Source organism: Lasioglossum baleicum, chromosome 9 (assembly GCF_051020765.1).
Source record: "Lasioglossum baleicum chromosome 9, iyLasBale1, whole genome shotgun sequence".
In the NCBI taxonomy this organism is placed as follows: domain Eukaryota; kingdom Metazoa; phylum Arthropoda; class Insecta; order Hymenoptera; family Halictidae; genus Lasioglossum; species Lasioglossum baleicum.
In genome coordinates this window covers 13,358,652-13,373,578 of record NC_134937.1, presented here as the reverse complement: position 1 = coordinate 13,373,578, position 14,927 = coordinate 13,358,652, and the positions used below count along the sequence as shown (strand labels likewise).

Here is a 14,927-nt window from a genome sequence, read left to right as displayed (position 1 = left end):
TAATTATTATAATAATTATAATAATGAAATTCAATTTTCAATTATTGTATTTAAATCTAAATTCAAATTCAACTTTCAATTTCGAACTAAACGAGTTCAACGTAATTTTTACGATATCGCCCAAAATGAACCGTCGGACAGTTCTTGTTATTTCAACTTCATATGGAATTCATCCAGTGTTAATATCCTTTTCCTTGAAACAAGAAACATATGACTTTGACCACTTTCATATAATTATGCGTGCAATTGATCTAATGGAACCGGTATCAAACGGTGTAACATTGTGCACTTGATCGCCAATCTGGGTAACAATACCATTCATTGAGAAATATTATAGCAATTGTATCTGAATACATCCGTGGGGAAAATATGATTCAATAGTTACAGAATGCAAACGACGAGCGGTTCGCGAATGCTGATCAGGGCATGTGGCCAAAACGGGATTTAAACGAGGGAACGTTCAAGTGCGTAGTTGTTATGCTACCCCATTACAATCTCCATAATCTTTCCTACCCATAATATTATCCAAGGTGCCCTTGACAATATTTTCAAAAAATCCGGCGAGTACACGTTGCAGAAATACCTTCGCGTTATCTTTAAAGACTATAACGCGCGGTGTAATATACTTCGCGCCTCCTACGGGGACTGCATTACCACCATGGCTACGTAAATTCGCCACGGCCCACATACATTACCCGACAACTTGTCTTCCCCGTATCTAACGGACAATTAATCACCGTAATGCGGCGATTAAACTCCGACTCCGAGTATGCTGGAATATCGATTCAAACGAATCCGATGCAAAACATGGTTGTACGACGACGGGAGGCACTGTATTGTTCACCCCGCCACAAACACACGGCAAACATCCATCACACCGATGGAGATGTCTCTCTGTATCGAGTACTCCCCTACCTCCCACCATCAACATTTTAACTCGGGCTGGCTACTCGCAGTGTCTCTCATCTTACAATTAGACACCCAGCGAGATCGAAATATTCACGCAAACTGCTCTATCTCTCGCGGTATAATCTTCTGGTCAGGAGCTGCATTACGTCGCGTTCATTAGTTTTCCGGGCTGACCTCCTAGCAAAAGAGGCTTCCTCCTATAGCGATCTGTGCACAGTAACCCCCATTAATATTCGGACGATCTAAAAAAACGATAATTTTTTAATATTCGACTACACGATTTGAACTTTTTTGAGAAGTCGGAGCAATTAGTTTACTGCGTGTTGTGAAAAGAAATTTTTTCGATAATTGCAGTTGGTCGGAATTGTATAGAAAATGGTAAAAGTTGCAGTTTACAACTTCTTAATGTGGGTCTATATTGAAAATTTTAAAAATACGTTTTGTAAATCTGTGTCAATTGATATACATTATAAAAGTTTCATCGAAATCGGTTGACAGACATTGAAAGATGTAAGTGTCCTTACTTAACACAACTGTCACCTGGCTGAAATAAATCTCTTATATGATTTTCTGCAAGAATATAAATGTAGGACGAGGCCGTCTTTTTTATTAGGGAGATGGGAGATCATTCTCTGTTGAGAGGGCAGCGCTAGCCAGAGTCAAGATAACAGTTACGACGAAATTCCGTTAACGAACACCGCCGTTGACGGTGCGTCTCTTCAATTCGGTCCACATTCCCGATAAGCGTATACTAGTAAACATTTTTTGCCAGCGAATACCACGACTTCCCGAATGTGGCCGACGGAGGTAAAGGAGGAGACCCCGACCAGATTAACGAGGTGGCTCGCTGGCCGTATACATTCTATGCCATATATTGCGCGGGCACGTTTCACTGGTAGCCCGTTTTTCTCGGAACGCATAGAAGAAGCTAGACGTTCTTCCTCCGCGGAGCTCGGGTCATATACATTCGCTGGTTCCCTTAATTGCCTGCTAGAAGTGGTTTCTCGTTGTGGAGGTACGCGGACCGGTCTCTTTCTGACGCGGGACCACGACCCACGTTAGCCCACAATGCTCCTGATCAGTGACATATAGCCAAAAAGTCTCGTTCACAACGACTACCTGTCAGCAATGACATATTTCGTAATTTTTTCAAGTCAAATTCATCATTGGACCATTTGAAAAATTATTTTAGAAATACAATGCATGTCGCAATAAGCGACATTATTTTTTCTGAAGTTCTCTAAGTTCTCGACCTTCCGTCGCGCAATCCTGTTCCACGATCGTGGGACGATCCAATGAAAAATCACTTGCGCAAAGGTTCGCTGCACCGCGGCGTTCGATGTTTCTTCACGACCGGCTGAACTGGATTTAAAGCAAACAGGATCTCGCGATCCTGTTACAGTCGTGTCCCAAGAATTTTCAATTGCGCTCGGACTATGTCCGTTTGCTGAGGCTTTATAGACTATCTACCAAAATGGCTATCTACTAAAATGTGAAGGCTACCACATTTTAGGGAGGACAATCTTTTCTTTAGCATCGTGGAAAATGTAAAACTAATTTCTCCCCAACATCCTTGATTTTTTCTCTGAAAAATCGGGTAACTGAACAATTCAGGGTCACGTAGGAGTTAAGGGGGTAGTCTCGTTTCCAGGATTACAAGAGTGCGGATGCGCCTTCTCATTTCTCGGTAATGCAAAGATGGGGTGTCTCAAAGATCATTCTAGGCCGCAGTCCCCCCCAAAAATCCTATTTTTATGTATACATGGCGTAATTTTTTCAATGTAGCAATTTTCATAAGGCCGCGACAGCTACAAATAGGACCTTTGAGGGCTATTAATTAATCTTTCGCGGCCTATATTGATCTTTCATCTAGCGCTTTTGACTAAACAAGAAAGCGCGTCACGAGTCTTGCAATCCTGAAAACAAGACCACCCCCTTAAAATCTCCAAAAATCATCTGCTTATCACCAAGCAAAACATATGCGTTCGGGCGTTGTTAACGAAAATTGAAAATATCGTTCGCTTGACGTCTCTGGGTTAGCGGGTTGACGTCGAATAAAATGAAGACTTACACGCGTTCATGGTACGTGTACACGGTTGATACGTGCCCGGGGAATGATTGTCAGAAGTGACATAGCGCAGGGGAGTAAATCACGTCGGCATTAAGACAATTAGGCGGAGAAGTGGACAGGCCGGTCAGCGGTCGGTCGACGTGTGTCTTGGACAGAAACAGATGTCTGATATCCCTTTTATTTCGACTGAACGGTTCGAGAGTTTCGCACGTGTGTATGTATAATATGTTAAACACTTATTCGATCCTGTAGAACGCACGTAGGATAGATGCATGGGCGTCGATACGGTGCATTAAGAACGTGACGGATATCGTAGCTCGTATATAAGATCATGTATTTGCCTGTCAATGGGAATACTCCCTTAAGACTGACATATGGCTTTGGAACTCGATACCGAAGAGATCTTTATTGGACAGTGGATATTTCTCTGTTCCCGATACACCCATATGGGCAGCACTGGAAACTTGATTCAATTTTTAACACTTTATCGACCGGAAAACGTATTAACACTCGGTGTTGTTCGTCGGTTTTTTGAAATATTTTTAATGATATCTTATCTGGAACCATTTCGATTAACATTCATCAGCAGAAGCTGAATAATCACGCGATGCGTTTAATCCTTTGCAATCGGAGCTATTTTAACTTGAAAATTAAACATTTCTTCCGATCTAGAATAATTCTATTGTGTATGATTTTCTTCATCTTACAGATATGAAATTGATATAATACCTCATACAACACTTAACAGGGTTTTCAATAATTATGCTGTACCAAAAGGATGCTACAAATCATCTTTACGATTGAAATGGATATTGCTGTTGAAGGATCTACTAATCTACTAACACATTACCGACCGGTGATTATTGCATCATTTTTAAAAGATCCTTCAACAGCAATTTTAATAGTGAACCAACAAGTCACCCTCAGTAACGTCATCTAATAATTTCACCAGCACAAGCATTGATAATCCTATTAATTAGGCTTCTAGTAGGTAAAGTGCTAAAAGATCCTCAGCCGTAGACCGTAGGCTTTGGAAAAGTCTGAGATAATAAATGAAATGAATCGTTTGAATGTTAGTTGTACGAATTTACGTGAACGTCCTGCGATTGCGGTTGTGTAGCCAGAAATGTTAGCGACGACCATGTGTACGAGAGAGTGCATGCGTGTGCAAAAGTCCATGGTTGTGGTCGTGCAATTGTGCGAAGGAAATGAGATCAAGTTTGACTGATTGCGGACAGCGGTTGAAGAGAGGTGGAGAGCTTGCAGGGAATGTAGATAGGACAGTTCAAGAACCGAATCTACAGATCGGTAACTGGATATACTGGAACAGATCAAGTACAAGATTGAATAAAAGAAAACGATAGAAGGAAGAACAGTGTTACGAATTCACTCATACCGAGGATTATCGATGGAATGTTTTCGTTTGAAATAAAGGTACAGCGTCGATTAAGATTGCTTTCAAAAATAAACATTTATTTCAAAATTAATGCTTACCAGCTGTATCCTAAAACCTAAGATCTATTCTATACACCGACTGTGTTTTAGGTGTTCCTCTTCTTAAGACCTCTTAAGAATCCATTGCGTTATTAAGTTGTGTACAATTTTTTGTTTTCTTTTTTATCCTTACTCTGTTGTCTCTTGTGCAGTACCGTAATAGCGTCCGCAGCAGAAATTCTTTCCGATTCACAATCATCACAACGTATGATCACCTTGCACACATATGTTACAATCGAATGGCAGTTACCAAAATGCGTTTCACATGTTTATCTAATGATTCGAAACATGCTCGCAAACTGGATCACGTACTATTTTATATTTTTTTTCTTCATGGTTTTTCTTCGTATATATATGTATATATACTTATCACCGAAGTCCCGGACCACATCTCTCACTCTTCTATGTCTTGATAAAGTTTAAAATGATAGTACCGCTAAGTGGTGATATCACATTTATGGTTCGGAGTATGTACTGTCTGGTCGGCACGACGAAAAAGAAATTGAAAAGAATGCGACACAGACCTAGACAGAGTCCTTTGCAGATTGTACCAGCTCTCCAAACGAGGTTTCCAAGCATTGCCGCAACTCGGCGTAACTTACTACTAATACACTTTGTTCGTCTCGTGACATTAAACATATCTACAACATCACACAAAAAATCAGATATATATACACATAATAAGTAGACTGCGGATCTTTATGCAAAATAAAAATGTTCTACATTGATCCCGGAAAGCAGAAGTAAAAGAAAAATTGATTTTATCCCCTAATGACTTTATTGCATTAAAAACAGTATTACAACGCTCTTAAGTTTTCGTAATCTTTTACGCAGTCTAATAATAAGGAATTGTTTCTTCAAAAATTACCTCGTTCATAAAATAAATACGTACTACCGTCAGACTCGTGTAATTAATTCTTGTACTCGGAAATGTGAACGAGGAGCGTGATTTAAGGTTTACAAGTAAAAATAATGAAACAAGAAGTACCAACAAAAATATGTTTCAATAAAAAGAAGTAGTGAATAGTCCTGAACCCGAATGTTAAAAAGGTTAGAATAATTTTGAAGGAAGCGTACCTTGTCCTGAGACCCTGAATCCAACTTATTTAAACAAAATACAACATGTGCCATGTCCAGCCACGGTCTTCCATCAGCCAGTACCTGATGGAACACATAGTCCCTGAACAATTTGAGCATGTACCGGTCGCCCGTCTCTGCCCATGTAGGTTCCATGTTAAGCTCTGGTCTTTCGTTGATGGTAGCCAGCTTTACAAGTAATTTAAATAACCGGCCGTTCTCAAGCTCCTTGGCAAGCTCATTCTCGAGCACGTCGGATCGCAGCAGAGCCGCGTCCAGCTGCGTATAAAATCGGGCTCCTATCATTGGCATGAGATCCGTCACGCTTCTTCTTGCTTGATTGGAAAGTAGATACCTGAAGCAACAGATTTTCATTTCTGTATGGATAAAAGGAAACCATGCCGTCAATCAAAACAATATGTTTAGTAGTAGTAACTGGGGCTGTTACTTTCTTTCGAAGAGCCGAAACTTCGGAAAAGTAACAGTTCTAGTAGTAACAGCTTCTGTGTATGTGTGAAGATTCTGATCGAATGAAAAATATTTGAAAAATGCTCGTTATCATCCCGAACGAAGATTTCATAAGAATACTTTGCATGTATACGAACAGAATGAGATTTCGAAGATCCGTGGAGTAGGAACGTGCGACGAGCTCGAGGGAGGCTTGCATGTTATCGCGATGGACGGCAAGGAGGCTACGACACGCTAAAGCCAACACCAGTTTCCCTAGGGCGATTAAATCTTCTTGCTGATAATGTGGAATAAGTGAAAGTGGATTCGCCGCATTCCCATCGAATGTGACTACGTCTGGTATAGCAACGCAACTCAAACGAAGTCTTGTCCGCGATGTGAGCAACACTTTTGTGGGGTCCAAACATCTGTATGCCAAACCTGCGAACAGAATTTTCATGGTTCAAGAATTAACTGAATATTATTCTTCTTTTTCTTATATTGTTTTTGTAATTGTACAAACCAGCAGCATGTATAACGCGTAGCGCTGCAGTCAGCTGGATAATGTAGCTCCAGATCACACTCTCAGGCAACATACTACTATGTTGCTGTCTGAGAATCGTGTTTTTCGTATGACTATACGGTCGAGGAGCATTTGGATCCGAGGAGAACGGATCCGTGTAGCCGTTTAATTCGGTCGCTGAGAAATGTTTATTTAACAGCGTCTCAGAGCCGGGATGATAGTCATAAACGAATACCATGGCTGAAATAACAAAATTGCTTTATAAAGATCCATCTAACGTGTTCTTTAACCCTGCAACGGGACACCGAGTTCTCTCATATCTCAGCAAAATTTTCTCTATATTTCTGTGACTGCATCTCAACTAACTCTAGGCTTACGGACCGCTCAAAGTAACTGTTTTACTATAAATCACTTTTATAGTGATTTATATAATAAATCACTGTATTAAAAATAACATGAATGTGTCTTTAAATTTTGAATGTCTTTACCGTAAACCTAGCATTAAATCTTGTAGTCGTGAGCTACAGGGAAACTTTGTACAGTGCGAAAAAACAGTGTGTCTTTGCAGGGCTAAGATATTAATACAAACAATGGTCGCCAAAGGCCTTGGTAGTAAAGACTTCTCTCAATTGCACCAAATTGGTGTGCGATAATCGTTTCCACATATCTACCAGCACCATGCATTTTGTGTTGGCAAGTCTGAAATCTAACAACAAATAAAATGCTTACTTTCGCTACCCTTTAGTCAGATTTACGTTCGATCGGTTTAAGCGGATAACTGAGGAAGCTCACCATGTATACGACGTAAACAGTACCGTGTACCACTTTTGATGCTGGTAGCTTTGTACGTTGAAGTTTGGTATCCAAGCATCGTCGAGGCAGGTTTATGAATCTGTTCTAGAGGGCACAATTCATGGTAGCTGTCTACCTCGTCTGGCAAGTCGGGGAATCGTACTATGTCGGGTTGTGCTAACGTTAACGCGTTCTTCTGGAGAATGTCCATTCGTAAGCTCTCGCTGATAAAGAAACTAGGGGCTGCTTGAGGCGGCGGAGTCGAGGGAGCAGACGAGCTATTAGACGACGGAGTTTTCGCTGGTTTCACAGGTTGAAGATGCGCCGGTGTGCCTGGATAGATGAATCCTATTTGACCTGCTCCCACGGTTCCAATCTGCTGACAGAAATCGTCCTTAATATCGTTGAAGATTGAATTAAAAGACGTATGAATTTTTCTTCTCATTCCTTACAGTCTCGGTTCCATCGTCCGCTCCAACAGCATCGGTCGCAACGTTCCCAAGGTAAAAGTAAGTAGTACCGCCCACATTCTCTTGAGAATGGTAAGAATTATTGAAAAGATTCGGGGAACTGCTGTTGCTACTAGTGAGCCCCCTTCCTGGTACAAATTCTGGACTGGCAGTTACTTTTTTCTGTGAATCCAGAGAAAGGTTCGACAAATGTTTTGTAACGGCGGTGGTACTTAGAGTTACCCCTGGACTTTGACGATTCTATTGAAAAGCACAAACAATGAAAAGACTATAAACATGTGTGTATATGGGTTTGAAGATTGGTAAGAAAAACAGCAAAGTTATAAAGGAGGCAAATTCATAAATAAAAGCGTATCGTACTACTATTTCCCTAACAGTTTGCGTAAGCATGTGTACACGATGTTCATTGAAAACTATATTCAATAGAAAACTTTTACTAAGGTTTGACTCTCCTCCAATAAATTGCTGAAGGGTGTACACTACCATGTAGGTAGCAAGCTTGGACTCCAGTGGAACGCCGTTTGTTTGAGGAGTGTATGCAACAAACATTGATGGGTCCATATCTCCTTCAACCACTGCATTTACCGCTATCGCGTTGAACCCTCACTTTTACTCTGTTTAAGTTGCTTCCAGCTAGAAAACACTTCTCACCCAACCTCCTCGATCCTGAACAACAACAGTGTTTAACCGCCGCTCTTTCAGCCTCCTATTGTACAGATGTACAACTCGACAACGACCGCCAGGCTCTGCAACATATCTCACAAACATATCAATAAAAACATAAAACACATCATTTCGAATATATCAGAAAGCGAACTCCATGTACTCCTTGATCTGAAGGTGCGAATACACCAGCAAGTATTTTGCGAGCATGTCTTGGGAAAGCTGCTCTCTCAGAGGGTGAAACAATACGATAATACTTGCAAACAAGCGTATACTCTTTTAGTGACTATGGAAAAAAATTATCACGAGTCTGTAGTAAATTCGCACCTTTATTTACAATCGGTAGTAAGAGTAAATATTTTCAAGTGGGATACAAACCCGATCGTTTTTTACCGATCGTATATAATTGTACTACAAGTAAATAATGAATTATTTTAATCCGCTTAATAATAAGACAATATTTTGTTTACAGAAGTCGTGCAAGATCGACCGTCGTGTTTGAATCTATAGTTCGATTTGCGTATCAGAAAACGATTGGAAAAGAGACTGTAATAAAATGTACCGCTCGTTTCAGAGGAAGGGGGGAAGACGACGCGTACGACCGTGTAAATGCGACGGATAAGAAAGAGCCGTGGACGCTGAATGAAATTTCGTCGTTAGCAGTCGACAATTTAGTGAAAAAACCACGGAAAAAAGCGGGAGAAAAAAGAACGAGGAGCGAGAATTAGCGGAATAAGCATGCTATATCAATGGCAGCTGATTTTGACAATACAGCCCCCGAAAGACGCACAAGATATAACCTTGGCTGCAGGTTACTGGCGATGGGAAGAGCGAGCACCGTGACCGCGAATCCGAGCACAATTCAAGAGAGAGAGAGAGAGAGAGAGAGGGAGAGAAAGACGGGACAAGCTCGTCAAAATAAATGTACGCGTGCGAAGAAACGCATACTACGAGATATACGCGGCGTTAAACATAACCATTTAGGCTGTCACTGATGTCGCGTCGGTGTACAGGCGCCAAAATTCCGATCGCCACGATACAGTCCCGAATCAGGCACGGTGTTGTAAGTACGCGTGAACTAAACGACGAAATAAAAGGGCAACGCGAGATAATTAGAATGCCGATTTTAATAGGTGTCTGACCGTGTTATAACATGTTTCCATCCGGCGGACAAAGGAGAAAGCAGAACCAATCCGATCTTGTATGTTATGGTGTTCTCCCTTTTGCTTCGGCCTCGTATTTTTCTCTTTCTCCTTCTCTCCCTTCCACCCTCCTATTCATGTCCTTCGATCGGAGCAGCTGTGTCTCGACCACGGTACAAATCTACAGCAGAGGTGAAGCTCCTGTTGCAAACCTTAGACAATATACAGGGTGAACCATGAATCGTGACCAGTAAAGATTATATATATTTAGATAGCGGATCTTTATGAAAAATAACACCTAAATTGCAATAAACTTTAATAACAGTATTTTCAAATTCTTCTAATGTTCTTACTGTTTCAAATTACACCTATTCATTTTTGCCATAAATGCAAAAAATCCGCTGTCCGATAGAAAATGTTTTTATCAAGTATAGTATAGCATGGGGTTTCAAGCTTAGACCATATATACCTATAGACCCGGCGCAGATAATTTGGCCCTCGGAAAAGATAAAGACGGTGTGACGTCACGTTCTCGAAAGATGTATAAGCTATGCTCATCGACAGTGCCTACGCTTGGCTTATATGGGGGGTGAGGGGGATCAGCGGGTGCGCCATGTACATGTACATACCCAGTACGCGGGAAGAATGGACAGGATAATTTCAAAGAATTTGACATTGTATCATGAAATTATCTATTATAAACTGTATTTGAGATACAGACGTTTATTCTGTATGTTTTATTAAGATATAAAGTAATAATAGTATTATATATATTAACTATTTTAGGAATCGCAGGTTACAAAATGGTTTTTTACATATAAATTGATCACATTTACAACATTTGAAGGTAGTACTGCTAGTTTTACACAATTTACATTTACCTCGCTTGTGATTAGTTATTGCATTGCTAGACTACGGATCTTTATGCATTTACAAAAAAATTGAGTAGATGAAATTCAAATTCGTTGAAAAATTGAAAATGTCAATACATGATTTCTGCTCTATTACAATCATTCAGGGAAGAAATAACATTCAATTTAATTTCTATTTCTTGCCATCGATGTATTGCTACACAAAATTTACACGGAGCAAGTGTATGATGGCGTAGCGTCGGCGTCGGTCTGCCGTTTCAGCCATTTTGAAATTATCTTAAGACTGCTTAAAACTTATCTTGTGACGTCACACCGTCCTTTATCTTTTCCGAGCTGTACTCTCGGTTTTCCTATACACATACTATACCTATGCCGGGTCTATGGGTATATATGGTCTAAGGTTTCAAGAGATCTTTCACGTGATTATAGCAAATTTTTTGTCAACTCTTTTTTTTCATGATTTTTCAAGGTCACCTTGTTCAAGGTCACTTGTTTTTGCAAATACACCTATTATTTTTTAGAGGATTTCTCAAGGCGAATTCGGTAACTATATATATATCATAACATACAAAAATTGTAAAAAATTGCTTTTTTATTTTTTTTTACAGGAAAATTTGCTATAATCACGTGAAAGCTCTTTTAAAACCATGCTGTATGTTGATAAAAACATTTTAGATCGGACTGCTATTATCCTCTCTGCTGCTATATAATAATTAACACGTAGTTCACCCTGTATATTTATAAACCCACCAGGTATAGGATACGCATAGAACACAGTGTTCCAAGATAACAGAGTACATATCTGGTGCCCACAAGTCGCGTCACAAGATAATTCAAAATTATGGATAGCGATATAAAGCAAGTGCAACTTGGTGCAACCTTGTTGCATAAGTAAGTTGCGAGTAAAATTTAACTTTCTCAAGATTATAATTTACAAAAGGAAACTATTTTAAGTTGCCAACAACCGTAGTCCCGTTGAAAGCACCGGTTCTCGTTAGATCACCGAAGTTAAACAACGTGGAACGTGACCGGCACTAGGATGGGTGACCGTCTGGTCAAAAACCGGAAAGTGACCCACCCGGGGTGTTTTTCACGTGTTGTTGGCAAAAGGTGGTTCGGAACCCACCATAAACAGTAGGTCCCGCTGAAAAGGTGATGGGGAGAGCGGAAAGAGGAAGAGGATTGGTAAATGAATTTGAAACCCTGAGGGGACCAAATATCATGTCCATACATATAAATGTAAGGAATGCCATCGTAATCCATATACTCCCTTCTCCATCATCATTTCAAAATAATTTATAAAATTATGTTACAATACGTCCATTCATGTACAAATGTTAAAAGTATTGTAATTGTAAATATTATTTTTCCAATGGCGCATAATTCAGCAGTTTCTCGATCAGATCAACGTGTCCCAGGAGCATTCTACGGCAACAGTACCTCTTCAATCCTAGTGTTATCACCTGTAAATTTCGAAGTTGAGATTTCACCTGGGAAGTGTTGGAAAAGACATGTCGATCAAATGTTTAAGTATAGAGAAGAAAATAATTCTGATAATGATAGTCCAGGAAATCGCAACTTGAAATAATAGTGACACTCGTGGGATATATCCTATCGCTATACTGGCTCTGATCAGCTTTGTTATACCCATTTTCATACTGAAGGGTAGCTCTTTTAGTGTTTTGGGTATAAAGGGAGAAGAGATTGTGATGTATTGGCACCGACGAGATACTATTAAAGACTGCCAGCCCCTGTGCTATTCAGCGAGCCCGGTAACCGGGCGCGGGGATAACGTGAAAGTTACAGTGATCTGATATACCTGACCGGAAAGTGACCCACCCGGGGTGTTTTTCACGTGTTGTTGGCAAAAGGTGGTTCGGAACCCACCATAAACAGTAGGTCCCGCTGAAAAGGCGATGGTGAGAGTGGAAAGAGGAGAGGATTGGTAAATGAATTTGAAACCCTGAGGGGACCAAATATCATGTCCAACTATTTTAAGTTTATTCAGTATGTACAACTCTAATGCTAGACGGGCTTAAATTAAAGATATTGTTCATTTGTTAAGAAATTCTGCCATAGGATCATCCTCGCGTTGCCGCTTCATTTGGAACGCTTCTATTTCTTCCACCGTTGGTTCTTGTACTTCGTACATACTGTTATACGGCCGCTTCCTTTCGTCTATCCCCAACAGCTTTTCTGCTCTCTTTTGATTCTCTCTTTCTTTCTCCAGCGCTTGTTGCAGCTTGTCTTCCTCTTCCTTCTTCGCCATCTTCTCCTTCTGCTTTCGTTCCTTCTGTTTTCGTTTTTTATCCTTTTTCTTAGACGATTTCGATCTCTTGATTGTTTTCGGTCTTTTCTCCTCTTCGTCCGACGAACTATCGCTACAAGATGATTTTTCATCAGGTGAGTCTTCCTTCTCATTTTCACCGTCCGAAATTTCCTCTTCCGCTGTTTTTTTGTTTTCCGTAACTTTCGCATCGAATGCCTTTTTACCTGCTTCTCCTGTACAGTAAGAATTCTTAACAAACGAATGGCAACACTTATAACCCCATGTACCAGCATGCCAGTAAGATCCCCACACAGAGGTGTGATTATTTGGATAGACATCCTCTTCATATTTTGAACGAATTACTTGTCTATCCTGTCCTTTGATAATCTGTAAATTATCCATATAAATTAAAAGTACTCATCGAATAAAACAAATAAAGTATTATAGGATTTTGTTAAGTTACGTACTTTTCCGTATCTAGAATATTCTACGTATTGTTCTGTTTGCGCTAATAAAAGAGAAGACGGTAGAGTATCGAGATGCTCTTCGCCACCATATGTACTTATTATACTGTCGCGAGCTTTGTCTTTTAGTTCATCCCGCTTTTTATCGTACTCCTGTTTAAGCAATTCCAGTTTCGTTGGTTCAGCAAGTAAATGAACATCGACACCCCTTTCATGAGCTTCCCACGCGAACAATTGAGCGTTCGCATGACATTGCGTGTCTCCGGAGAAACGAACAAAGTTTTCACCTTTATAATCCACTCTGTAATGTTATGCAATAGGTATTTATATAGAAGAATGCTTTGGAAGTTAAGAAACTTGTTAAGAAACACAGATACTCACTCTCTTTCTGTTCCAGTATAAGGATTGTCACGCATAGATCTCGTTTTAGGATCATAGTATGCGGAATTCGGATCCAAATTTCGTAGGTATTTTGCAGTGTCTTCTCTGATTCTCAGATTTCTAACTGTAATACGTTGTTTCGAATCTACTTTTGTCCCTGGCATATCAACTTCGTCCACATATTTGTCCTCGTCTTTATCCGAATCTTGTTCGTCGTTCTCTTCCGCGTTCAGCTTTTCCGCACGCATTTGTCTTTTAGCTTCTTCAATTTTCTGATATTCTTCAACAATGGCTCTATGCTCCGAAGGATCATAACCAGCCCACCTATAATAAAAATAAATTGGAATTGTAACATTGTAATTTATTCCCAAATAAAAGCACACATGGGACAGTTAGATTACCTATCTCTTTTGCCGTCGTAATCCATAGATAATTCAGGCTGACCGAATTCATCCGGAGCGATGTTCGCGTTTGTATATTTGGCTCCAATTTTACGCGGACGCTCCATGCATTCCTTTCTTTTGTGAGTCATGGCACCGCAGTTCTCGCAAGCTCCTTTACGAAATTTTGTTATTAATTTAGAAGAGTCGACACCTCGATTATACCATTCGTCTATTCCGCTAAATTGTTTTTGTTTCTCTGGCTGTGGTCTTTGATGTTTCAAAGTAGGACCCTATAAAATATTTTTGTACAAATATATTAGTTGTCGAAAGGATATTTTTCAACGTATAATTATCGATAGAAATACTAAATACCTGTGCTCCAAAATACCAAGGTGTAGCACTAATATACTGTGGAATATGTGGATTGATATCTTTCCCTTCTTCATCTACCGCGGCTGGTGCTGTACCAGCTTTTCTTGCTTCTTCCAACTCCTTTGCTTTTCGCCAATCCTCTCTACTCTTTTTCCTCGGCTCATCCTCAAAAGTGCTTGTATTCTTTATAATCTTCGATACAGGCACATTAGCCAGTGTGTTAGCCATTTTTACTGAGTTATACTGAATCGAATTGAATACTCGTGCCGATACTGCCGATCAGTGATGACAGTATGGTGATGCCAGAAATGCGCAACAGTTCACGCGCATGCGCGGCGATTAGCCTCAGTATTCAGTATAATAATAAGATTCTCGATAAAATGGGGTACCGTGAGCACCCCGCAGAATTTGAAAAGATTTGTATGATTTGATTCTGAAAAATGAATGTATAACACGTGCATTTGTGTATATTTTGTAACTTGTAGAACACGTCCTGAAGTTTTTTTGTCCGGAACAGATTGTTTCGGTATTTCCGCGCCAATATAACTGTCTCAAGGCACAGGGCGCAGGGCTTCATTACCTCGTCATCATAGATACG

The 14,927-nt window shown here is 40.1% G+C and overlaps 2 protein-coding genes across 5 annotated transcripts; both read right to left on the bottom strand.

Annotated features, from left to right (window-relative positions):
• Positions 1 to 4,426: 4,426 nt before the first annotated feature.
• On the bottom strand, positions 4,427 to 9,888 carry Pan3 (Poly(A) specific ribonuclease subunit PAN3). Of its 4 annotated transcripts, none has more exons than XM_076430092.1 (9): positions 8,825 to 9,888; positions 8,267 to 8,529; positions 7,766 to 8,023; positions 7,314 to 7,692; positions 7,111 to 7,227; positions 6,522 to 6,761; positions 6,157 to 6,439; positions 5,552 to 5,906; positions 4,427 to 5,115 (listed from the first exon to the last, which is right to left on the bottom strand). In XM_076430092.1, the coding sequence occupies exons 2-9, from the start codon at positions 8,342 to 8,344 to the stop codon at positions 4,999 to 5,001; spliced, it is 1,827 nt and encodes a 608-aa protein (XP_076286207.1). In that variant the 5' UTR covers positions 8,345 to 8,529; positions 8,825 to 9,888; the 3' UTR covers positions 4,427 to 4,998. The 4 variants fall into 4 exon arrangements, with proteins under 4 accessions (XP_076286207.1, XP_076286208.1, XP_076286209.1 ...); XM_076430093.1 differs by having other exon boundaries at positions 9,247 to 9,888; XM_076430094.1 differs by having other exon boundaries at positions 9,589 to 9,888.
• A 2,551-nt stretch (positions 9,889 to 12,439) lies between these two features.
• Positions 12,440 to 14,909, bottom strand: Slu7 (Pre-mRNA-splicing factor Slu7). The gene is made up of 5 exons (XM_076430096.1): positions 14,330 to 14,909; positions 13,976 to 14,247; positions 13,575 to 13,898; positions 13,197 to 13,494; positions 12,440 to 13,116 (listed from the first exon to the last, which is right to left on the bottom strand). Exons 1-5 carry the CDS (start codon positions 14,555 to 14,557, stop codon positions 12,514 to 12,516), a joined length of 1,725 nt encoding a protein of 574 aa, XP_076286211.1. The 5' UTR covers positions 14,558 to 14,909; the 3' UTR covers positions 12,440 to 12,513.
• Positions 14,910 to 14,927: the final 18 nt, after the last annotated feature.

Excerpts from the sequence above, each read along its gene's own strand:
- Pan3 (XM_076430092.1), bottom strand. The coding sequence starts at position 8,344 with ATGGACCCATCAATGTTTGTTGCATACACTCCTCAAACAAACGGCGTT. Across the intron at positions 7,228-7,313 it reads CTGTTTACGTCGTATACATG|ATTTCAGACTTGCCAACACA; the intron begins GTGAGCTTCCTC and ends ATTTGTTGTTAG. Across the intron at positions 5,907-6,156 it reads GATCTTCGAAATCTCATTCT|GTATCTACTTTCCAATCAAG; the intron begins GTTCGTATACAT and ends CTGTTGCTTCAG.
- Slu7 (XM_076430096.1), bottom strand. The coding sequence starts at position 14,557 with ATGGCTAACACACTGGCTAATGTGCCTGTATCGAAGATTATAAAGAAT. Across the intron at positions 14,248-14,329 it reads CTTGGTATTTTGGAGCACAG|GGTCCTACTTTGAAACATCA; the intron begins GTATTTAGTATT and ends AATATTTTATAG. Across the intron at positions 13,899-13,975 it reads TACGACGGCAAAAGAGATAG|GTGGGCTGGTTATGATCCTT; the intron begins GTAATCTAACTG and ends TTTTTATTATAG.